Below are 26,798 nucleotides of genomic sequence, written 5' to 3'. Positions count from 1 at the left end.
TAACTTTGCATCTCTTATAATTATATAAAAATAATATACTTAACATATGCATAGTTGAGAAATTTGAGTGTGAAAAGGGAAAGATTTTAACCAAGTAAAAGTTAGTATTAAGGTCACTAGTTTAATAGAGTTTTAAATTTTCTTTATGACATAACTATTCTAAAAACCATCTCCAGCTTTTTATACATGTATGCAGCCCCTGGATATACTAATAAAATTATTATCTTCGCAATTAAATGAAAACTGCACTGTCATCTTCTAAACAATGTAATGTAATACAAGATACTCTAATCACTGCATCTAATTAAAATAGTAAATCAATTTTTAAAATTCTTGAGTTATTTTTAAGCCTTGATTTTCTGCATTAGCAGTGCTCCTTAATACAAGGAGGAAATGCTTTACCCAAAATAAACAAGTCCTCAGCACTAGACTCCTTAGTCAAGTGCAGAATGCAGTACTTTTTCAGGTAAGTCAGACACCTAGTGCCACTGGTATCTAATGATGTTCTCTTCATGTTGCAGCAAAGAGAATTTTTGGTCTGATTCCTTGCAGACTGCTGATTTCATTTATTTATGTGGCTCCCAGAGGCTGTGGATTGAGTTCCAAAATAAGAGAACAATTTTACCCTCTGTGCATTTGTGTGTATGTATCTTTGCTCAGTTTTTGAGCCTTCCCAACATATGGTATTCTGAAATTATATTTTGTCCAGTTCTCCCTTTAGTGGCTGACCTTACATGTGCAAATGTATATGGAGAACTCATGCAAGCCTACTAGCAGATATTGGCTCTCTCCTGGATTTTTCCAGACCACCTCCTATTCATTTCTGTCATTCTAGCCAGCTTAGCTCGCAGTGCCAGTTATTTCAATTTGTGGGCTCTTGGTTCTCATTCTATTGAAAACTTCAGGTCCCATTTTGCACACACCTCTCTTTGTCAGTCACAATTTTACATGGACAGTGGTGCACTTTTGGTGCTCCCTTTACCTAACTTCTCATTCTGCCCTACATGAACTGTCCATTAGAGGACACCAACTTGAAATAATAGGGAAAAATATTCTGAAAGCCAGAAAATTTGCATCTCTTGGTGTTTCATCAGAAAATACAGTAAAATTTCATCACAATTATCTAAGAAACTTACTCATTTTATGAGCCATAATCCTAATTTTTTAAAATTAGCTTACTAAGGGCCGGCGCCGCGGCTCACTAGGCTAATCCTCCGCCTTGTGGCGCCAGCACACCAGGTTCTAGTCCCGGTCGGGGCACCGATCCTGTCCCAGTTGCCCCTCTTCCAGGCCAGCTCTCTGCTGTGGCCTGGGAGTGCAGTGGAGGATGGCCCAAGTCCTTGGGCCCTGCACCCCACGGGAGACCAGGAGAAGCACCTGGCTCCTGCCATCGGATCAGCGCAGTGTGCCGGCCGCAGCGCGCCTACCGCGGCGGCCATTGGAGGGTGAACCAACGGCAAAAGGAAGACCTTTCTCTGTCTCTCTCTCACTGTCCACTCTGCCTGTTAAAAAATAAAAAATAAATAAAATTAAAAAAAATAAATAAAGAACATTTAAATTAGCTTACTAAGTTTCCTGATGGGCAGCTACCTCACCTTAAAATAAATATATTTTTCATATTAACTGCATAGTTTAAAAGATAAAATAATATTCAAAGATATATGACAACAGGAGCTTGTATCACATACTTTTCTACTTCTATTTTCACTTTTGTCTTATTCTAGCCTTTTAATACTTTCCAGTTATTTCTACTACCAACTACTTTTATTTATTTATTTATTTATTTGAGAGAGAGAATCTTCCACCCACTGCTTCACACTCCAGATGGCTGCAATGGCCAGTCCAGACTGTTCCAGACTGAAGCCAGAAGGCCTAAACTCCAATTGAGTTCCCCACATACCTAGCAAGGACCCAAGAATTTGGGGCCACCTCTTGCTGCTTTCCCAGATGCTTTGCAGGAAGCTGGATCAGAAGTAGAACAGCTGAGACTTGAACCAGTACTCATGGTATGCCAGTGTCACAGGCATGGCTTAGCCTGTTGTGCCATAACACCAGTCTCTTACCTTTGTATTTTTAAATAAGTTACTTGTACTTTCATTTGTACATTCATCAGTTGTAGGAATTATCTACTGCCTTCCAACTGGTAGATAAACATTTATCAACATTTTATCTCCATTTTCTAACTACTTGTCTTTTTAAACTCTCTAGTATGGTATTTTTCCACGGTATTGTTGACATTCTGGTCTGATGACTATACTGGGAAGGGAGTTGGGTTAGCGGCTGTCCTGTGTATTGTAGTGTTTAGCAGTATCACTGACTTCATCACTAGATGTCACTACCTACTCAGTTGCAACAACCAAAATTGTCTCCACTCATTGTTAAATTGTCCCCTGAGGAACAAAATCAACCTCTGAGAAACAGTGTTGCAGCCAAACCGGAAGCTATATCTCATCATGGCAACATTACAGACTTGTTCTTTGGCTGACTTGCAAATAGAAATTGACAACAGGAAATGTGCAACCCAGATAAAGTTTATTGTAGGCTCATGTTAAGGAAGACAGCATAGAGGGAAGAAGTTCTGCCAGTTGGCTCAATGGCAGGAAGTAGGTGAGGGTTTGGCTGGGGAGGCATGGTGACTCTCCTTCGACACAGTACGTGAGTTTGCACTCAGCTCAGTTTTCTGCATAGTAGCTGCTGACGTTTTACCCATGACATGCTCAACATGGCACTGTTGCTCACTACCACCACCCAGGAAGTCACACATCAGACACGGGCTCTTCTGGACAGGCATGAAGCTTGGGAAATCTCTAACAGCCCAATAAGGAATCTTGTGATTGAGATCTGGGTGCTCCTCGCTCCTGATTGGTTTGGAGCTGGAGATGAATACATAGGTCAGGATCTAGATGGATATAGGTCAGATAGGGAGGGAGCTGATTTAGTGAGTCATGTTTCTGTCCTCCCTTAGTAAATGTGTCTTGACTCAAACAAGTTGTCATTTGTATATTTCCTCCTGGAGAAACTTCTTGTGCTTTCAGTCCTTCTGCCACCATCTGAGTGGAGCTGCTAGGACTCGCTCACCTAGCACTGCTGTCAGTCATCTTTTGTCCTCTTCTCTCTGTTATCTTCTTAAATTTTGCAGTAGGTCCTCCAGTATTTCCCTAAAGGTGAGTAACAGGTACAATTTTGAAAATCCATGTGATGAACATGTCCATTCTTCCTTATGCTCGATTGCTAAAGTATGAGTGTTTGGAAAGCATTTTCCCTTTAACACTTGAAGGCTTTGCTCCATTTTCTTCTAACATCCCAAATAGCCTTGAAAAATACAATGCCATCCTAGCTTTTAATCCTTTCCTTTTTACCAGGATTTTCTCCCTGGGATTTTGAGCTCTTCTTTCTAAGCCTAGCGACATCACCATGATTTTTAAGACAGGTGCTTGTTATCTAGATGTGCCCGTGTTCTAGCTTTGAATCTTTTTTCTTTTATTTTCCATCTTTTTCTTTTTCCACTTCCTGGGAAATATTTAGCCATTGTTGATTGAATAGCGGTGATCTGGTTTCTCTCTCATCATTTCAGTTCATATAAATTAGATCTTTTTATTTTCTTTCACATCTTTAAGCAATTCTTTCATTTTTTGCCAACATCTCTCTTTGTTGCATTCTGGACTATTTCTTCAGAATTGGCATGAAGATCAGTAATTCTCTCTTAGGTTATGTCCAATAAGTTTTTAACACATGTGTTACATTTTAAATATTATATATATATATATATCAGTTTTTTATTATTTCCATTTTCTGGTTATCTTGTGACTCTAAAAAAGCAAGTATTTTATATTTTGAATCTGTTATTCTAGCATTGATTATGCTTGTGAATCTTATACTGCTATTTATTTTTTCTACATTCTTGTTCTTGATTATTTCATTCCAACTCTGTTTTGCAATGGTTTAAACTATGGTATGTTCACAGGGACCTTACTTTTAGAAAAAATAATGTTGCAACACAAGTGATTTCTATTTAGTTTACATCTCTGGATTCTGAACTGTGATCATTTCTGTTGTGATAATTTGCATTGCTTTCTTATCAGAACAGTAACAGATGTTAAAAGTTAAAAAAAATTTTCCAGGGCTTTCCTGTATTCTGTATCAGGTATATAGTTTCAGATTTCAAGTTCATCATTTTCAAGTAAAGAGAGTTGCAATTCAACTTCACTTTTGACTTCTACCCAAAGACAGAGTAACTGAGTAACAGGTACTAGATCTCACCTCTCACATAGGCCAACCACATGTAAGAAAAGAGAGAGTTGTGCAGAAATGGCACTCTGATATTTACAGAGCATTCCCACCTGGTATTTAATAATTGACTAGTCAGCATATGCTTTGTGAGAAAACTAACGAACAACTGGGAAAGAACAAGTCAGTGGTTTATAGGGAAAAGTATCCGGTTCACACATGAGGCTAGGAAAGTGCCTGTTTCTCCTTAATGAAATCAGAAATTTCAGAATTTATGGGGCATTTAATAAACTACTCAGAAGGGTCTTGCTGCAGTAGTGAAGAACGCAGAGGCATCAACTCAGCAGTGCTCGGTCCTGTACAACGAATCGTAAAATCAAGGCTGAGATAATCATATCATTTCCAAATCATGGCACTGCTTGTCAGAATGAAGTTCAACTGTATTTGTAAGAATATAAAAAAATCCAGTATCAACAGGGTTGACATTCACAATGTGTAAGATCCAACAGAAATGAGCAGGCATATAAATCAGGGAAATAGGATGTTTCAATAAGAAGAAAACTTAATCAAAACCAACCCAGAATAGAAACAGATGTTTGAATTAGCAGATACTATAATAGTTATTTTAATAATATAAAGTATATTTAAAAATTTGATATATATAAAATATATAAAATTATTTTACATAAAATATATGTATATGAATATGTATTCATATATATTTATATGAATATATTTTAAAATATTTATACATATACATATGTATGGATTTTATATAAATATATGAGTATTATCTGAGTAATATATATGAGTGTTATCTGAGTAATATATGATATGTTTTATATAGAATATAAAGAATATATATAGAATATAGAAGATATAAAATATACAAATATTTATATTTTATATAAAATATATTCAAAGATAAAAGAGGATTGTGTTGGATAATGTGTCACTCTCTATTTTCAAATATTATGGTTTTATTCTTTTAGGAGCCTTTATAGGGGCTCAGAGTGAGAGTTACAGAGGTGTTTACCAAAGGTCATGACAGAATCCGTGGGGTTAGAGGAGAATTTTTGGAGTAACCTGTAGTCTGCATCTCAGGATTGAGTTCAAGGGTGAGCAGGGACCATGTGCTGAAAGCAAAGCTCTATACCTGGACTTACCAATATCTTGATTATTTTCCATGAATTAACTTCATTGGGTTTTCTTTTCTTTTTTTTTTTAAGATTTATTTATTTATTTATTTGAAAGTCCGAGTTACACACACACAGAGAGAGAGAGAGGTCTTCCATCCGATGGTTCACCCCTCAGATGGCACAATGGCTAGAGCTGTGCCAATCCGAAGCCAGGAGCCAGGAGCTTCCTCCCGGTCTCCCACGTGGGTGCAGGGGCCCAAGGAGTTGGGCCATCCTCTACTGCTTTCCTGGGCCATAGCAGAGAGCTGGATAGGAAGTGGAGCAGCCAGCTCTCGAACTGGCGCCCATATGGGATGCCAGCGCTTCAGGCCAGGGCGTTAACCCACTGTGCCACGGCGCCAGCCCCAAGGGTTTTATTTTCATTACTTATAAAGAGAACAAGTTTCTTGGACATACAAAACTATATTTACTAAAATTACCCAGCATACCCTCTGCTTTTGGTCCAGAATTCTAGGCAACTAGTCATTAGCATCTTTGAGTAAAATTGAATACATGTTTTAACGAATTTTTTGAGGAAAACTTATCTGAGTAATTTCCCAAGTGTGCTTTGTCATTCTAATTCACTATACTATACACATGAGCGTCATTTGAGAGTGCTCCCAGCTCAACCTCCTCTTCTCAGCGTACTCTTTGCCTCATCTGCACAAATCAGAGACCTAGACAGCAACAGCAAGTCTTTCCTCCACCTCCTGCCTGCTGCCTCAGCCATCAGTCAAGTGCTTCCTCAAGCCACTCCCTTCTCTGTTTCTACCACCTTTGCTCTCTGTGAGGTTTGGCATCTTCTTATGTAGTTCAGTAGCCTTTCTCTCTAATTCACCCTTAAAAAATGTGATTTTTTTCCAAAACACAATTTTGATCATGATATATCAATTTCAATTATTTTAATAAATCCTTTGCCTTTAAGATAACCACAGCCTGGCATCAATTTCTTCTCAGTCTACACTCTCCTATGTACCCTGTGATTCAGCTATACAAACTTATTACACGTGAACCTGTCCAACTCGTGTGCACAGGCTGTTTCTCCCTGGAATGCAAATACTCTTCTTTGAAAAATCTCTGCACATCTGTTAAGACCTTGGTAAAAGCTTATTTCTTGAAGGAAGCCTTCTCCATCCCAGCAAACAGCATACACTTCTTTTCTCTCTGTGGATCAGTTGTCCCCACCACTTTCTTCCTTTGTGTCATTCACCAAATTGACTGACAATGGTCCTTTTAGAAGCCATTGTACTTTCCCATGAAGCTTGCATTTCTTAGGGCAGAGCTTTATACACCAGTACTTCTTCATGTCCCTAAGATGATACTTTAAATACAGCAAGTATGCGATGAGTAAAAGTTGAATGAAAGAATAAATGAAAAAGTAAACAGAGTCTAAATGACACCAACCCATATTGATTATTTGAAATATTACTTTTACTCTGAAATCTATAAATATTATTTGTGTCTGTCTTTATTTGCTTGTTTCAGGATGCCTGCGGCATCCTAGTAAAGTTGGTAACTTTGGCTGTTCTGTGATGCAAAAAAATGATGTTTTGTGGTTCTACCATTTTATCACTTTTCCTTTTGAACCCAAGTGTTTTCTCTCTCAGAATCATTGCAGGAGTATAACACTAGATTGGGTTTGTGCCTGATAACTCATTTCTGAAGGTGAGATATTGACTGTCACAATGTCTAGCTGAGGATATTTTCACCATAGAAATCTGTGAAACAACCAGGACAGCATTAATGAGATGGAATAGATTGACTTTTTTGTCTTCTGACTTGTTTGGCAATGCCTCAACACTGAGGCATCAAATTTGCTCAATGTGCTGGTTAAGGGATTATGTCTTCCTTCTCTTAGCCAGCCCAAAGACTGCAGTAAGCAATACTATAAGCTTTTGAAATGTCCTTTGTCAGAGAAAACATCAGAGACATTTCATGGGTCAAAATAACCTCTGATCACTTTGCCTGGTGACCTGAAAAGGCACAGACCTGGGTCTGGACTTTAAAGGAGAGGGGAGAGTGACTTTGAACCCAGGATGTTAGAGAAACTGTCACCTCCACATCCCTACCTTACTGTCAAGGACTACCTTATTGTTGTCAAGCAACAGATGCTCATATACTGTGAAAGGAATATTTTCAATATAAGAGTTCTGTTACATGCTGGGGGAGTTGTTGAAAATCATCCAACATTTTTCTGCCTAGTGACTTCTCTCGAGTCCTGGTAGAATGACAGAGTCCTGGTAGAATGACAACAAACCTTGACCTTTTGTCTTCCCATCTGTCCTGACTTTGATGAACATGGAAAACAATGAACTTGTCACTGTGCTGATTTATAGCAAAGTAGTTTAGGCTTGCACGTGCTGCTCTCAGCTGGCCTCCACTTTTGACACCAAAGCTGCCTTTTCCAGATGAACTCGAGGTCATTCAGGTGCCACCTCTGATGCTGTCATCACTTTGTTTCTCTCACCTCAAGACTGAAGGGGGAACCAGATCGTGGCTTTGTCCTGAGACCGGAGCTCAGATTTGCTTTGCCATTGATCTGCCATTGATATGTGTTTCAGGGTCCCTTACCTCTAGTTTCCTTGTCTGTAAAGTACTCCTTGCTATGAGTTTTTTTTTTTTTTTTTGACAGGCAGAGTGGACAGTAGGAGAGAGAGAGAGAGAGAGAGAGAGAGAGAAAAGTCTTTCTTTGCCGTTGGTTCACCCTCCAATGGCTGCTGCGGCCGGTGCATCACGCTGATCCGAAGCCAGGAGCTTCTCCTGGTCTCCCATGTGGGTGCAGGGCCCAAGGACTTGGGCCATCTTCCACTGCCCTCCCGGGCCACAGCAGAGAGCTAGCCTGGAAGAGGGGCAACCGGGACAGAATCTGGCGCCCTGACCGGGACTAGAACCCGGTGTGCCGGCACTGCAGGCAGAGGATTAGCCTATTGAGCAGCGGCGCCGGCCGCTATGAAGTTTTGCACATTTCCCAGAAAGGTGACATGGACTAGCAGGAGACTAGAGTCTGGAAGAACAATTTGGATACCTTCCATTTCCCCACATGTTGAAAATACCCACTCCTCCAGTGCGTTCTTCGTTTTCTTGAAGCAGGGCAGAAGCCTGCCCAGGAAAGGCTCCTCACTGACCTCCACAATGCCCTGACCCACTGGCTGCTGCTCAGTGTCCATTACACCTTTGTCTTCTGTTCCCTGCCCACTGTTACAGAGACAGCAACAGACAGGCTGGCCAGGCACACGAGGCTGAATTAAAACACCTCCCCAGGAAGAGTTCTGTTCTTTTAGGAAAGCACTTTGTAGAATCTGAGGTTGTTGTGAAACAAAAGATTGCAGGACTGCAAAGAGCCTGCTAGGGAGCAGCATATATGAGCTGCAAAAGGGTTAAGGTTTCAGTCCACTCCCAAAGCTCTACTTTGGACAACAGCATCTCAAGCCACCATGTGGCTTGCTTTTCTAATTTTCTTTTTAAATTTTATTTAAGGAATACCAATTTCATGCATTTCACATATACAGATTAAGGAACACAGTGTTTCTTCCCACTCATGCTCCCACTCTTCTTCCTCCTCTCTCCTATTTCCACCCTTAATTTTTATAAAGATCCGTTTTCAGTTTACTTCATACTCGTAAGATTAACCTGACAATATATGGATACAAAGGTTGGGAAGTTTGGATGGAAAATCAAAATGGGAGTGAGATGGATTAATCTCACTTACTGAGGTCTGGAGTTTGAGGCTCCTGAGCCTTTTCCTTATCAAGATTGTATTTACACCAGCAGCACAGGGTCCATTAAAAGCCTACTCTTTGCAGTGAGACTTCTTGGCTTGCTATCCTGACTATAGTACGTTTTCAGCTGTCTCTCTCTTGACAAATTTTAATTCTTTTGACCTCAATTTTCTCAAACTACAAAGTGAGAATAATAATAGAAGTAGTTAACTCAGAGTTGTTTTAAATAAAATGACATACTGCTGATGCAGGGCTTAGAATATTGCCTGACAAGTAGTGTGTACTCAGTAAATGCTTTGTGGTTCTGTTTGAAGCAAGTTGCTGATATCCCTGAACAGGCAGCACCAACTCGTGCTTGAATTCATGTGTAGGTGATCGTCTAAGTCAGCTCCGATATGTGTCTCCCCATCCAGCATTCCTCACTTTTCTGTTTCCAGAGACTTTGGAATTTTGAAGTTAAATGTGTCTTCTGTTCCTAGCGATCAATACCCATTACATGTTGCCCATGATGAAGCTTTTCCTGGAGAAAGATGTTAATGGATCCTGCCAAGACCACGAGACAGTCACTTCCCTGTATAATGGCCCCAGAGTTTCCTGAAAGTCTGACCTGCAGTTAGAGAGCGACCAGGAAGCCTCCATAAGCCTGGGAACCTAATCAATATTTCTCACTCCTTGGTGACGATTAGTAGAGGGACATCAATTGTCATCACCGATCCACCACAATGTCAGATAAGTCACACAGGCTCTTGGCTTCTCCTGGCATTTACTATCCATTATACATCCCTGGGGAAGGTGGGCTGGGGGACCTCCTCAGGTTTCCATGGCAGCAAGGGGTCCAGTTAACTTGCTAAGCTTCAAAAACAAACAAAACCTGAAAGAACAGATAATAGGTAATTAAAAAACAACCTAGACACCCACCATGGTTTCGGGAGATTGGTTTTTTTTTTAGTCTATTGGTGCTCCAAGGTCCAGAAGACTGGATTTCAGAACCGAGAGTAAAGGAAATAGATCCTTCTGACCAAATCTGCGTTCTGAAATCTCAGGCTGTCAGCCAAGCTCCCCTTTTGTTTAGGGGGGGTGGCTCCTTTGTGTCTACTTAAACCCACCACCTTGGCAGAGGAGAATGTAATGTCTGCTAAAATTCATCCAATTTCCATATTTAGTAATCAGGAAAGGAATCTGAAAAGTTTAAAGTTTATTTAAAGTATTGATGTTTTTAAAGCCTAATGTTCTCTGGAAGAGCTGGAAGCATTGAGACATTGCCAGTTAACATTAAATTTGGTTGGCCTATGTCGCCACCTAGTGGTACTTCTATGAACTTCATGGCTGGGTTATCAGACATTAGCACACTAACAGAAGTTATTAACTTTGTTTAGGATGTAACTTCCCCATTTTTAGCACATGCAGCATGATTTTCGCATTCTATAGTAGTCTGGCAGGACAGATGCCTTGAGAAAAATGCAGAGTAGCTATGTAGAGATGGTCGATACTGAGAACACTTAAATGCTATAGTGGGAATATTAGTGGTAGGTCATGGGTTGGTGGAAATCTTGTTTAATTTTGGATAACCATGACTGCATTCCTGGCAGAACTGAGGTAAAAATATACTTGAAATTCCTTGGTACAAAGTATTTAAATAATACATCATAGCAGATGTGGATTCCTATATATCTTTTTCTGAGTGTTGTAAAACGTGACTTGCCTGATTTAAGCTGCAAAATCTATTGCCCCAGGCACCCTCGAGCATCAACCCCCTTCTTGGAGTGTGAAGTCACAGAAGTCTGTGCTCAGGCTTTAATTCCTATTTTCACAGTTGATCTCATTTTTCCGAGGGTTTTACGAGGGTCTTCATCATTGCATGGTCAGGGATCTGAGCAGAAGAGCCTGCACGGCTCCAGATCCCCACGTTGATCTATATGTATGTTGGGGAGCTGGGGGAGGGGGGGTCACTCAGCCAGTTGCAGTCCTTTTTTGGGTTTTACTCACTGTGGTGCTGAAGTCCCCACCCTCATCCCTGTGCACCCCTGGGGTCTGGAGAGAACTCTTCAAAATTTCCATGTTTCTCACATTCTCAGAACTCCCTCACTCCAGCCCGCACCTGTGACTAGTCTCAGGTTAGCATCTTTTTCCTAAGAGCTCCTATAGACTTTTGTTTTGCTAATCATTTGGATTCTTCCTCTCCAATTAGATTAGACTCCAATCCCTAAAAATTGGATAATGACTCTGCTTTGTAGAATGAGTTAATTCTAGCTCTTCCTACACACGTATGCCAAAGGATAGAATTAGGAACCCCAACGTATTCTTCTGAAACCATAAGTGGCTCCATAAACAGGGGCATAACCAGATCTCATGAGGACAACTAGTAGGGAGAAGCTGTGAAAATTGCTTCCTAAACTGGGGACAGTGCTGGAAGGAAACAATGCCTAAGGAATGGATTTGAAAGGGAGATAAAGTCTCTAAGTCCTGAGTTAAGTAGTTTGGTTGAGTTTGCCTAACACCACCTAAAATCAGAAAGGGATTTAACTGGCAGAAGGCCCTGGGGCTCTGTGAAGAAAAGGGACACTAGAGAGATTATCTAGGCAAGAAACAGGAGGCAGAAGAATTGGAGAGAGAGGGAAGAACCAAAAACAAAAATCACCAAAAAGGAGTAGTTAAATTCAAACCCCAAGGCAGGAGAAATGGGTGGTGGTGAGGAGTCTTCTAAAAGAAATGGAAACAATGATAAAAATATCAAATCAGGAAGCTGGAATGTTAATAAAGGGAAGGAAATCATCAGAATATGTATCGCAGATCAAATTACACTGGATTCAGGAGAATACAGAAATGGAAATGTGGCTTTCTCTTTAATGTGGGACATCAGAGGGTTATTGTTTGACTGGGTTTCTCTTTTTCTGCTGCAAATTTCCATTGACTATTTCAGTTCAAATGTATACTTATCACTATTCATCCTCACAGTGACACTTTGATGAGAACAAGCACGTTGGTAGATAGCTGACAAGTATAAAGTGCTGAGTCGCCACTGTCCTCTGCTTCTCTCTCCTCCAGGAAAAATTGGTCAGCCCAGCAACACAATGTCACAAGGACAACAGGCTTTTGCTCTTCTTTTGTAGCCTTTATTTCTTTGAATCAGAAAATTTTTATTTAGCATTTGAGAACTTTATTTCAGTGATGAAAGAAAAGTCATAGTTTTTACAGTTCTCAAAAACAGAACATAGGAGAGACACTGAGAGTCACCTGTGTAAGAAATAGCTGAAATCACTCCCAGGACAGCCCCCACCCCTCAGCAAACTAACAAGGATCAGGCAAAGATGCCAGCAATCAGACATTAAATGCTCAGATCTATGTATTGCAAGAGGCTCAAAGCCCTTCATGGGAATTACGAGTCCATCTGCCCAGCGAGGTTAACATGCGGACATCTAACATTCTGGCTTCTTCTGCAACAGCAGACCCAGGGATCTGGAACTGCCAGAGGCGTGCTGCGCCCTTCTGACTGTAGTGACTATTCTGCAGTCCTGGTGACTATTTTTCCACCGCCTTCACTTTTCAATAATCATTGAGACCAATGCCACCCTGCACTGCCTAATGTGGCATTTCTTCTGCAGATGGTTTCATTTAAACCAGAGCTAGCAGGAATGATGTCTTGTTTCAAATACAGAGAGTATTTTTATGCCTGCAAAGAAGTAAGCTTTTATAAGCAATGCTTTGCTGCTTAGATTCAAGGTTTAAGTCAACATTCTCAAAGTTTTGACTCTTTAGGCCGTGGCTTACTAGGCTATTCCTCCGCCTGCCGCGCTGGCACCCCGGGTTCTAGTCCGGGCACCGGATTCTGTCCCAGTTGCTCCTCTTCCAGGCCAGCTGTCTGCTGTGGCCTGGGAGTGCAGTGGAGGATGGCCCAAGTGCTCGGGCCCTGCACCTGCATGGGAGACCAGGAGAAGTACCTGGCTTCAGATCGACGCAGCGCACCAGCCGCAACACGCTAGCTGTAGTGGCCACTTGTGGGGTGAACCAATGGAAAAGGAAGACCTTTCTCTCTGTCTCTCTCTCTCTCGCTAACTCTGCCTGTTAAAAAAAAAAAAGTTTTGACCCTTTAAAAGAAGATGGACATTTTGTAGGAAAACACTAGAGCAAGGAGACTATTTTCATATTGAACTAAAGAACATTTAACAATAAGACACTTTTTTCCCCATAGCAAATATCTATACTACAGGTTGTGATTTCTATAAGTAAATGCAACAGAAAGAAGTTATTTCACCTAAACATCTGTTCAAATAAAGAACATTTGAAAAACTACAAGAATTTTGTGTAGGAAATAATCTAGGGAAAGTTGTGAAATCTTGGCTCCAGAATCTTCAACCTAGACTTGCACAGCCATTGTGGATATCCAATTTCAATCTCTAGATAGAAACAGATGGTTAAAAATCAGTTGTTTTCTTTATCATAGGTAAGCATTACTTGTTACTCATTTATAACTACTATTGGGATCAAGATCCTGTTGTACCATATTTATTCACACTTGTGTATGTCTCCTTAGCTATGGACAATAAAGCAGCTATAAACTCAATAGGCCCCTAGGGTGAAGGAAGGAAAATAAGGCTGTTTTCCAGCACAGGATGCCCAACAGGTACAGTTGGCTTGACTAAGGAGTGTCTTCACTCACTGCTCTGCATGGCATGGTTTCACTATGGGGTAGAAAGATCATGGGAAAACTCCTGCAGGATATACCACACTGATGGCAGCATACCTGTACTGGGCGTGGTTCCTTATAAGAACACTCAGTGAGGAAATTTCATGCCAACCCTGTACCCAGTACGTGGGAGAAACTCAACAAGCCCCTTGATCAATGAGTAGGTCAAGAACACAAAAGCAAGTCAGCATTTTAGAGAAAGGCAAAGGGAGTTCATGGGAACATACCACTCTGGCGCTTTGGGTGGGATCTTTGATTCCTCTTAGATCTTGACCTGCAGGCTTCTGTAACAATAAATTATGCTATATTGAAAGTGCATCAGATATTCCCCATGCACATATGCACATGCAGCCCAACTCTTCTTGTTTATTAAAAACCTAAGACAGTTTTTAGATTGATATGGGATGGCAGAGGAGGGGTGGGAGATAGTTCTAAGTGAAATTCTCATAAACCATTATGACTTCCTTGTAAAATGTTATTTTTAAAACTATTATTAAATGTTAAGACTTTTATTCATATTATGCCTCTTGGACTCCTAGTAAAACCAATTGATACAGGCCGGCGCCGTGGCTTAACAGGCTAATCCTCCACCTGCGGCGCCAGCACACCGGGTTCTAGTCCCGGTTGGGGCGCAGGATTCTATCCCGGTTGCCCCTCTTCCAGGCCAGCTCTCTGCTATGTCCCGGGAAGGCAGTGGAGGATGGCCCAAGTGCTTGGGCCCTGCACCTGCATGGGAGACCAGGAGTAGCACCTGGCTCCTGGCTTCGGATCAGTGCGATTCGCCAGCCGCGGCGGCCACTGGAGGGTGAACCAACGGCAAAAAGGAAGACCTTTCTCTCTGTCTGTCTCTCTCTCACTATCCACTCTGCCTGTCCAAAAAAAAAAAAAAAAAGATAAAAATTAACTTCAGGAGTTCAATGGGGAACAGTAGATCTGGTCACTTAGCCCCACCACTATTTTCTGGCACATGGTAAGATCTTTTGTTTGCTCTGAGAACTTTGAAAACTATTTTAATTGTAGCTTTTAATCATTTATAAATAAAGCTTAATGAGAATTGGTCATTTTTTTTTTTTTGACAGGCAGAGTGGACAGTGAGAGAGAGACAGAGAGAAAGGTCTTCCTTGAGCCATTGGTTCACCTTCCAATGGCCGCCGCGGCTGGCATGCTGCGACCAGTGCACCGTGCTGATCCGAAGGGAGGAGCCAGGTGCTTCTCCTGGTCTCCCATGGGGTGCAGGGCCCAAGCACTTGGGCCATCCTCCTCTGCACTCCTGGGCCACAGCAGAGAGCTGGCCTGGAAGAGGGGCAACCGGGACAGAATCCGGCACCCCAACCGGGACTAGAACCCCGGGGTGCCGGTGCCGCAGGTGGAGGATTAGCCTATTGAGCCGCGGTGCCAGCCTGAGAACTGGTCATTTTAAAAAGAGAAGAATTGAGAATTTTGCTGCATTCAGTGTCTAGGAATGGGTAGGTGTTCTATTAGATAACATGATATTGCGGAATCAGGCTAAGAGACATCATTTGGATTGCTCCTAGTGATCCTGTAATGATACATGGTTTAATTTTTATTCAGTCTCATTATAATGTATAAATGTGCCAATTGGGCTAATCTTTCTGTCTCATAAGGTCTAATGGAGGGAATGGTTCTAGACATCTCAGGCTGGTCAAGGTCTCTTTGACAACCAACATTTTACATCCCTCAGAACTGGGCTGGGACTAAGATGAGGTCAGTGAGGCATTTGACTTTGGAGTAGAAGAGGTAAAAACAATATGCAATGCATTAGTTTAAAAAAATCAAAGATCACAAGAATTCATAATGGATGGAATGCCAGCATTGTTAAGGCAGTGTCTGGCCTGAGACTGACATGGCTCACCCACTTTCCTGACTTTAGTCTGTAAAAAGTGGGTCTTCTTGGTGAGCTTTTGGGACAGCAGTTGAGATACCACTTGGGATATGTGTATCCCATGTCAGGTTTGAATTCTGGGTCCCCTCCCGATTCCAGCTTCCTGCTAATGCAAATCCCAGGAGACAGCAGATGATGACTAAAGCGCTTGGGTTACTGCCACCTCTACAGAGGCTCAGATTTAGTTCTGAACTATTGCATTTAAACTGCTCAAGCCCTACAGTTGTACATTTGAGGAGTCAAGCAGTGAAAGGTAGATCTGCCTGTCTTTCAGATAAAATAAAAAAAAATCAGTGCAAAAAAAGGAAAGTCTCTATGCCAGTGCCATATTTCTACCTCAAAACAGACAGCTATGTTATATTATTGGGTCCTCCCAAGAAACTAGCAAATGGTTAAGAGGCATCAAAATTATCATTGAAATGGACATAGACCAGCACAGTGAACAGAGAGAGGCAGGGCCATACCAGTGTGACGTAGTGGGGACTTGAAAAGCTGGTTGGAAGGTTCTCCAAGGACTCTTCGGCTCTTCCCTGGTTAAGAAAAAAAATGCATTTAACCTATAATGAGTACTCAAACAAGTATATCTATGCCCTAAATCCCTACAATATATTTCCTAGCCATCCTTGGAATGTATTCCTAGTAAACAAACCAATACTATAAGACATGGAAGTAATATTCTTTCCTAGATTGTTGTGTTGCTACAGATGAAGATAAGGATTTAGCATAAAGCTGTCTTACCTGTGAGAAGAGTGGGCATTTGCATATTGTGACATGAGTAACAGCAGACAGATGTGTTATCCTTGAATTTTAATATTTCTAGTGGTCTGCATGCCTGAACTTCCACACTGCTTTGGACATGGAAGATCTTTGAGAACCTCCACAGCTTCCTATTAAAATTCTGATATGCCTGATGGGGGATACCCTCTTACAAGTGCTTCTGTAACCCTCCGCCCTCACAGTGGCCATCAATACAACTGGAAGGCATGGTCCAGTGGAAACAGGCCATGAGAAAGCTCTGAGTTGGGGTGGGTTGCAGACATCAATCTAATTGGGAAGGAAATCAAAGAAAAATCTTCCCCAAACCAGAGTGGTGCTGAGGACTAGCCTGTGATAAATACCTAATGTGTTAAACCATTATTCTTCATATAATGTTGTGCCAAATACAGAAGCCCAGACATAATGGCCAAAACTCCCCTATACAATCTGTGTTTATAATATTTCAGGGTGTTTATGGCACCAGTAGGAAATTGAATTTATTAATACATTCAACAAATACTCTTTAAGCTTCTCTTCGAGCTGCCCTTCATTTAATACAGAAGCTGAAAGTCCTTAAGGAGGTTACAATATAGAACAGAAATGTAACAAATATGCCCCAGGCTCTGTTTGAACCTCTAGCTGGCATCTGTGAATGTTCATTGTTGATCATATGCATTGGCCACCTTCACCTAACTCCTTTCTCTGGGAGTGTGCCTGATTTACATATTAATTTAAAGGAATCACAATTAGGAAAATAACTGCAGCAGCACATGAGGCATACAAGATAATGAACTCATATGAAATGCTAAATAGATGCCTAATACTGTACTGAGTATTTTTATATACAGCTTCTCATTTTAACTTCAAGGCAAATACAGGTATATGAGATTCATATTAGATGTTCTGGTATAAAACCATGTGAAGCTTAGTGTTAGCTTTAAAAGCAATCACACAATATTTTCTGTTCATAAATGTGGACAATTAAGACTTTTTTTTTTTTTTACCATTTTGAAGTTACCATTGGGATAATAAAAAGTTTCTTACAAATGAGTCAAAATGATCAGCCATTATGTAACCAGAAACACTAACTATCTAAAAAACATACTCTAGTGGAGTTGACTGGAGGAATTTCTATTACGATGGCATTTGTGTGGGCAGAGTTTATGGGATGTGTAGAATCTGAGCAAAGGATTCAAAATCTCTGAAACTGTAATAAACAGACTGCTACCAACAACGAGAGAAATTCCATTCTCAAATTACTTAAATCATGATATTTTCTTTGGTACTTGCATCTAGCAACAGTCAGCTGACAGCCTTTAAACATCAGGATTTTGCATCCTCCTTTAAGACTTGGGTCCTGGTGGGTATTTCATTATGGCTTCATCAGTATAATATTATCAAAGATAGCAATTTCTTCATCAGTTAATTTTTAAAGGAATATCTTGTAGCTTTTTAATCAGTCCTCAGTGTGACTGGATGCATCAGAAATCAATTGTCACAGTCACTAACAAGCTGCTATTAGCAGGGACTTCAGGAATTCTAGCATTTTTCTTAGGTGCTTTTATATTGCTAAGGCTGTTACTTTAGTGAAAATATACACAAAGACAGACACAACTACTAAGGATGAAAATGGGTTAATTTTGTGACCCATCACTAGTTAGATGAAAGAACATTCTCTATGGTAACTGCTATCCTGCCTTCTAATGCTGTAGATTCAACTTGATAGCTATAGTTTTACAGTTTGCTTTTAGATTTGGCTTCTTTTGCTTGACAGTACATTTGTGAGTTTGTGGTAGTATCAGCAGTTCAATTGTTACCCTTTCTCTGCAATGTTTTGTTGTATGAATACAAAGAAATTTGTTCATCCCTTTTACTCTTGTGAACATTGGAATGTTTTCACATTTTAGTTTTTGCGAGCAATGCTATTGAAACTTTGTTGTAAATGTTTTCTAAGAGTGTGCATTCATGTGATAGGAGTTCTGGGTTTATCTGGTTTGTGTGTGGTTGGTTTAGCACATAATACTCATTCATCTACCCCTTTGCTTTTACTATTTAACCCTTCATTAGCTCTTCCTATTGTACACATCCCCACTAATAATTATCACTTTATTTACATATTATTGTATGGGGAAAAGCAGAGATTAAGGTAAAAAATTCTATCATTGCTTTAAGAGCTTCGTCATTTCATGTTTACTTTCATGATTACTTCCTCCCCTCAAATTAGTGACTTCCCTGTGTGTTTAGAGATTTATCTCCAAACACTAGTCTTATACATTATAATTCCATCTTGAACATTTAAAAAGTTTTGTTTTCTACAAGAAAAGATACACATAGGTGCATGACTTTTTTATGTCTGTGTTACAATTTGAGTTAATTTTGTCTATGGTTCCAGGGATGGTTCAGTTAATCTTTGTACATAAGGCTAGCCAGTTCTAATACATTTGTGAAATGACCTAGGTGTATGCATTTTTGTAAGACCCATCAATTGGCCATTTATATGTGGATTTATTCCTGAATGCTGCATTCTGTTTCATTACTTTATTTGACTATGTTTATGCCAATCACACCCTATTTGATGACATTAGCATAATGTCTTGAAATTAAGTGATGTAAAATTCCTAACTGCGCTTTGCTTTTACAAAACTGTTTTAGGTAGTTTGCATTTCCAAATGAATTGTGGAGTTGATCTGTCACTTTCTACTTTAAAAAATGGCTCATTTTTTTGAATCTATAGATTAGTGTGGTAAAAGTTTGCAGCATAATATGAATTTTCTAATTAATTTATTTAGGCATTTTAAACATTCTCAGTAATGTATTACCATTTTCCATTTACAGTTCTGATTTGTACTTTGTTCAGTTTACCCATAAATATTTCACATTTTTGATGCTACTTTGAGTTACAATTTTTATTTCTGGAGTTTGTTGCTAAGAAGTAGAAATACAGTTAATTTGTATCTTGTCACTTTGTTAAGTTCACCTTTTAGTTTTACAAAACATCCTGCTAATATTTTGACTGAGGTTTTCCTGAAGCTACAGATCAATTTGAAGAGAACAGGCAACTAGGAATATTGAATCTTCTAATTCAGGGAGATATATTTCATTCTATCTGTTTTAGTTTTCTTAATCTTTCTCATTAATATTTTGTAGGTTTTTGTACTAGATATTCTATCACCTACGTATTTAATCATTGCCCACAATGAGTGGGCTTTATGAGAACAGGGATTTGATTCACCATTTTAAACAATTTTACTGGGCATAGAACAATACCTGACTAAGACTTGGTGAGTCAGTACATGTTCAATACATGTTGGATGAATGAATTAGTCTATAAAAAGAAGGTGATAATACCTGCATCAAAATTGAAATACTAATGAAATATTTCATTCTTATTAAAATGTACTGTATATAGGACTATAAAGTTGTAAAGATTTTATGTACATGTTTTATTAGATTTATCCCTAAGCATTTTTTTATTTCTGATGGTATTGTAAATAGAATGTTTTACTTCATTTTGTTTTTGAATTGCTCATTGTGAGTCTATAGGAATGCAATAGATTTTTCTATACTATTCTTGTACCTAAAAGTCCTAAAATCTTTTCAATCTTACTAAAATCACTTTTTATACACCCCCTAGTGTGTTCTATAAGTATTTTTTTCTAATTTGGATTTTTTAAAAACATTGGAAAGGCCATAATCTCAAGTACATAGTTAAATAGGAGTTGTGGGTGTGGACATTGGTGCCTTGTTCCTGATATTACAGGGAGAGTAGTCAGTTTTTTATCCATAATACGATGTTAGCTAGGAGTTATTTTAATAGGTGCCCATTATCAGGTTCAAGGATTTCCTTTATATTCATATTTTACTGAATTTTACAAGGAATATACATAAGGTTTTTCAAAATGCCTTCCCTTTCAATGACATGACTGTTCTGTAATTGATAATATAGTGAATTAGCCTAATAGATTTTTGAATGTTAAATATCATTTTTACATGTGAGTTCAATTAGCCAAAATTTTGTAGTAACTCATAGGGCCTGGACCACGGTTTACTAGGCTAATCCTCTGCCTGTGGCGCATGGCCCAAGTGTTTGAGCCCTGCACCCACATGGGAGACCAGGAGGAAGCACCTGGCTCCTGGCTTCAGACTGGCTCAGTGTGCCAGCCGTAGCGGCCATTTAGGGGATGAACCAATGGAAGGAAGACCTTTCTCTCTGTCTCTCTCTCATTGTCTAACTCTGCCTGTCAAAAAAAAAAAAAAAAAAAAAAAAAAGGTATTGGTTGATAGCTTTTATTTGCTGTAATGGTTTCATGTAGGTATATATTAGAGAAATACTGCCCTTGTTACTTGTGTTGGAGACTGTCACTCCATCCAATTTTCTGGTAAAGTTACACAAAGTTAGTCTTATTTTGTCATTAAATGTTCAATAGGATTCACCAATAGTCACATGAACCTGTTTTCTTTGTGGAATGGTTTGCGTTACAAATTCAATTTCATTATTAAATAAGTCTGAATTTGGTTATTTTCATCTTTCAGAAAGTATTTTTATTTCATTACACTGTCAAATATTTCTAAGTAATGATCTTTTATAATATCTTCTGATTATTAATTTAATCCATGGTGAATCTCCAGTTATCTTTTTGATCCCTCATGCAGATAATCTGTGCTGACTCAGTTTTCTTTTTTCTATTTACTTTGGTGGAAAGTTTATTCAGCGTGAGAAGTTCATTTTGGTTTCTGTTATTTTTCATGTTTATTTCTTGGTGACCTATCTGATACTTATTTCTTCCTGTCCTCTGCATATACTGGGTTTCATTTGTTTGCTTTCTCTAGTTTCTCAAAGTGAAAAGCTGAGGCTACTGATCCAACATTTTTTTTCTTTCCTAACAAACATTTAGTGCTTTTTTTTTAATGGTATCTTTAAGACTTTGTTTTATAACCCAGATATGGTTTACTTTGCACATTTTTTCCAATAGTACACAGATCATATTTAACTAATATAGTTTGCCCTGAAATAATGTCTTAGCAATGTCCTGGGGTTTCTTGAGTTCTGCTTTCTTCCCTTTCCTCTTATGTTGGTTGAAACTTTCATGTGTGTGGAACCATGTTAAATCACTCACCTGCATTACCCCACCCCCTGAGTTTAAGGTTAGTTCCACTTTAAACACACACATTCTCAACTATTTTTTATCCAATTAATTAAATTTTGCAAATCAAGTTTCTTACATGTAGGGGATGGATATCTGGCAGGATTGGGTCAATCCTTTGCTGTTCTTCACCAAAGTAGCCTTTATTCTCTACTCCCATTGTGTCTCTAGGTGGGCTGGCAGGAAGAAACGAAAAGTGACATGAACTGTCATGTTCCACCATGGTAAAAACAAAATCATCTACAGGATTTTTAAATATCAATGCTCAAGTTTTGCCTTATAACCCTTAAGTTAACAATGTCTTGAGTACTGATTAGCAGTATATTTTTGGTAAAATCCTTAGGTGATTCCAACATGCAGTGGTTAGCAGTCACTGAGATAAACATTTGGATATTAAGAAGTGTATAAAATCTTACTTTACTAGGTTTCTTACCCAGCCTTCAGTAAAAGACTTATTACAAAGAAATGTAAGCTTTGTAGAGGATGAGGAAAAAGTATGATTCCATTCAACACTTAGAAAATGCAGACATACCTCTGAACTTGCTTCAACTTTATACATTTTTGGTATTTAACTAATAATGTAACAACTCCAACACCAATAATAACCAAGACAAGCACAGCAACCATTATGGAGATACCTGTAATGGTAAAACACACGAGCTTTAGCCAGGACATTGATTTTATCCTAGTGAATATGAACACCTGATGGAGCTACTACATTCTTAATTCCCACCCCTTCATTTTTTGAAATAAAACAAAAGGCCAAAACGTTATATAAATTATCAGAGGTATTAGTGATTGATATTCAACCTAAGATTCCATTATGTTTAAAGGAAGTACAATCAAAAAGGGAAAGTTTTAGTTGTCAATTATTAACTATGGAAAAGGCATCATATTGTGGGTTCCAAGATTTAGCCTGAAAATTACACACTGCAGTAAAGTCAATTTGCATCTTCAAACACACAATATAAAAATTAAAAAGACCATACAATATGTAGCAGACTAGAAAACAACAAAAAATAAACTTTGTCACTGGTTAGCCTTTTGTTATATATAAACTACTACTACATTCTAGGAGGCTCACTGGTAAGATTTAAGTTTTCTTCCCAGTCTGGAAGTACTTGTTCTTCCTCACAAGTACACTGCAGTTCACCACCATTCACCTGGAAGAACAATCAATCATACAGTTGAATTAAATGACTAAAAAAATCTTTGTTTTGCACCTCACCTTGCTTAGTGCTATTTCTACATGAAGTATGTGTGTGCACGCACACACATTTTATAATTGATGAACTTCATACCAAAATTGCTGTTGCACAAAAATAAGCAAACAACATTCAAGAAGCAATCACCTTTAAAGAATGCATTTGAGCAAGAGAATGATCACAAATTGGGACAAATGAACAGGACAACATGATTCATCTTCCACACATGGATTCACAGCGTTAAATAAAAAGACGTTGCCAAAATTGGACATATTATAACCACAGTACAGACTCTAAGCTTAGTGATAATGAGATATCATTGACATGGGAAAACAAGTGGTAGCCCAATGTTTAGCTTATCAAAGAGCAGGGTGTAATGGTTAGGGGCACAGACTCTGGAGTTGGCTTCCTGGGTTTAGAGCATTTCTGCTTTTCTATGAAAAAACAGTGTGCCTGAATCATTCTATAAAACTCGGCATAGGAATTGTATTCACCTCATAAGTATTTTTTAAAAGCACATGAGGGTACTTCAAAGTGTAAAGTAGAATGAAAAGATAGATCTATTTCACTTTAGCACAAAAGATTTTGAAATCCATGAATCCATAATATGAATTTTCATGAACTTTTTTTAAAATTTAATTTAATTTAATTTTATTTTTTGACAGGCAGAGTGGACAGTGAGAGAGAGACAGAGAGAAAGGTCTTCCCTTTGCCATTGGTTCACCCTCCAATGGCCGCCGCGGTAGGCGCGCTGCAGCCGGCGCACCGCGCTGTTCCGATGGCAGGAGCCAGGTGCTTCTCCTGGTCTCCCATGGGGTGCAGGGCCCAAGCACTTGGGCCATCCTCCACTGCACTCCCTGGCCACAGCAGAGAGCTGGCCTGGAAGAGGGGCAACCGGGACAGGATCGGTGCCCCGACCGGGACTAGAACCCGGTGTGCCGGCGCCGGCCAATGAACTTTTTTTTTAACTTTTATTTAGTAAATATAAATTTCCAAAGTACAGCTTATGGATTACAATGGCTCCCCCCCCCATAACTTCCCTCCCACTTGCAACTCTCCCAACTCCCGCTCCCTCTCCCCTTCCATTCACATCAAGATTCATTTTCAATTCTCTTTATATACAGAAGACCAGTTTAGTATATGTTAAGTAAAGATTTCAACAGTTTGCACCCACATAGAAACACAAAGTGTAAAATACTGTTGGAGTACTAGTTGTAGCATTAATTCACATTGGACAACACATTAAGGACAGAGATCCTACATGAGGAGTAAGTACACAGTGACTCCTGTTGTTGACTTAACAATTTGACACTCTGGTTTATGGCATCAGTAATCTCCCTAGGCTCTTGTCATGAGTTGCCAAGGCTATGGAAGCCCTTTGAGTTTGCCAACTCTGACTATGATCTTGTTGGAATAAGATCAAAGTGGAAGTTCTCTCCTCCCTTCAGAGAAAGGTACCTCCTTCTTTGATGGCCCCGTTCTTTCCACTGGGATCTCACTCACAGAGATCTTTCATTTAGTTTTTTTTTTTTTTTTCCCCAGAATGTCTTGGCTTTCCATGCCTAAAATACTCTCATGGGCTCTTAGGCCAGATCCGAATGCCTTAAGGGCTGATTCTGGGGCCAGAGTGCTGTTTAGGACATCTGCCATTCTATGAGTCCGCTGTGTATCCCGTTTCCCATGTTGGATCATTCTCTCCTTTTTAATTCTATCAGTATTAGCAGACCCTAGTCTTGTTTGTGTGATCCCTTTGACTCTTAATCCTATCAGAGCCATCAATTGTGAACTGAAATGGATCACTTTGACTAGTGAGATGGCATTGGTACATGCCACCTTGATGGGATTGAATTGGAATCCCCTGGCACATTTCTATCTCTACCATTTGGGGCAAGTCAAACGCCCTAACATGCATGGATTTCAAATTTCTTGTACCTAAATGAAGATCTGTTAATTCCACTTTCCACATACTTTTTGAGGTACCTTTGTATGAATATCTAAATATAGATACATATATAGATTTTTGTGTATGTGTATTACTTCAAGGAATATCTGATATATATGACTGCTATTGATTAAGCAGATTTAGGAAAGTTGATATCCACAAACACTTCCAGTAATTGCTTATATTGATCAGTGTTAATAGAGTCAAAAAATAAACAATTTTTATGTTTTTTTTTCTCAAAAGCTTTAGGCTAATGTTGACAGTTGTATAACAAGTGATAATTGTGATAAATTTAACTTTAAAACAGGCTTAGACTTCATAATTTACTGAAAACTCAATAATTCACTGAATTTCTAGATTATTATTATTATTTTTTTTGACAGGCAGAGTGGACAGGGAGAGAGAGAAAGGTCCTCCTTTTGCCGTTGGTTCACCCTCCAATGGCCGCCGCGGTAGCGCGCCGCGGCTGGCGCACCGCGCTGTTCCGATGGCAGGAGCCAGGTGCTTCTCCTGGTCTCCCATGGGGTGCAGGGCCCAAGGACCTGGGCCATCCTCCACTGCACTCCCTAGCCACAGCAGAGAGCTGGCCTGGAAGAGGGGCAACCGGGACAGGATCGGCGCCCCGACGGGGACTAGAACCTGGTGTGCCGGCGCCGCAAGGCGGAGGATTAGCCTAGTGAGCCGCGGCGCCGGCCTGAATTTCTAGATTATTAATGGAGTAATAAACCATTTACTTGTAATGCTGACAATACATGTTTGATAATATCTAGTTTTTCTGTTTAGATCACTTTTACTAATAATTCAAGAAAAAATGGATACCAAATGTACATTTGGTTTCAAACATCAGCATGCATTCCTCTACACACACAGCCTTATGAATAAATTTCTATGCAAATTCGTGGCTGGTAACACATTAATTCAAAAAGTAAGAAAATCTTACAGAATTTTCATTGCAATGAGAGGGACAATTGGTGGAATTGTAGATGTCTTCAGTTTTTACACATTCACCATTGCTGCACACCTATAAATGAAGAAGCAGATATGAGTTAAAATGACCTATGATATGTGAAAATGTAATTTTTATGTACATACATGTGAAATTATACATTCTAATTCACATGATTTCACCACAACTTACGCAGTTTTTATTTTGAAACTCCACATGTGGAGTCTTCTGTGGATAGAGAAACTCTCCATAAATTTTTGATGAATATGTATGCATGAACATTAATATATAATTAAAATGTTCACATACCTACTAATTCTTAGGAGATTAATCTATTAAAGATACAACAGTACAATTTTATTTCTTATTTCTAGCATTTTAAAAAATTTGACATGAGAATCATCTAAGCTTTTGAAAGTATACATGCTAGTGGGACATTTATTAACATCAATTAATCTTCTTATTTGTGCTTAATACCATTGTTCTTAATTTTCCCTTTTAAAAGGTAAATTTTACTATCAAAATACTGTTTTTGTTACTTTGGGTTTTTCCTGGTTTATAATTGCTCATTTATTTTTTGCCACCAACTCAAAGTTTAAATCCAGAGATCTTTTTTTTTTTTCTTTTTTCTTTTTTGACAGGCAGAGTGGACAATGAGAGACAGAGACAGAGAGAAAGGTCTTCCTTTGCCGTTGGTTCACCCTCCAATGGCTGCTGCGGCCGGCGCACCGCGCTGATCCAATGGCAGGAGCCAGGTGCTTCTCCTGGTCTCCCATGGGGTGCAGGGCCCAAGCACTTGGGCCATCCTTCACTGCACTCCCTGGCCACAACAGAGAGCTGGCCTGGAAGAGGGGCAACCGGGACAGAATCTGGTGCCCCGACCGGGACTAGAACCCGGTGTGCCGGCGCCGCAAGGTGGAGGATTAGGCTAGTGAGCTGCGGCGCCGGCTAAATCCAGAGATCTTAATCCATTCATATTTACTTTGATAAGTGATATGTTTAAAGCTACAACTTCCATATGATTAGATATTTTGTAATATTAGTCTTTTAGCCTACTTTTTGCTTTAATTATCACTTTTATTTTGGAGTAATTT

General features: G+C 39.4%; 1 protein-coding gene across 1 annotated transcript in view; it reads right to left on the bottom strand.

The window, feature by feature from the left end:
- Nucleotides 1-13,068: 13,068 nt before the first annotated feature.
- ADAM7 (ADAM metallopeptidase domain 7) overlaps nt 13,069-26,798 on the bottom strand; it is a 52,946-nt gene continuing 39,216 nt past the window's right edge. The window contains exons 16-22 of the mRNA XM_062213101.1: nt 25,699-25,779; nt 22,696-22,774; nt 22,144-22,249; nt 21,691-21,787; nt 16,176-16,241; nt 14,036-14,092; nt 13,069-13,518 (exon numbers count right to left, since the gene is read on the bottom strand). Of these exons, the coding sequence (XP_062069085.1) occupies nt 13,474-13,518; nt 14,036-14,092; nt 16,176-16,241; nt 21,691-21,787; nt 22,144-22,249; nt 22,696-22,774; nt 25,699-25,779 (531 nt within the window). The 3' untranslated portion in view covers nt 13,069-13,473. The remainder of the gene's footprint in view (nt 13,519-14,035; nt 14,093-16,175; nt 16,242-21,690; nt 21,788-22,143; nt 22,250-22,695; nt 22,775-25,698; nt 25,780-26,798) is intronic.

Source organism: Lepus europaeus, chromosome 16 (genome assembly GCF_033115175.1).
Source record: "Lepus europaeus isolate LE1 chromosome 16, mLepTim1.pri, whole genome shotgun sequence".
Taxonomy (NCBI): domain Eukaryota; kingdom Metazoa; phylum Chordata; class Mammalia; order Lagomorpha; family Leporidae; genus Lepus; species Lepus europaeus.
This window is presented reverse-complemented; position numbering and strand designations above follow the sequence as displayed.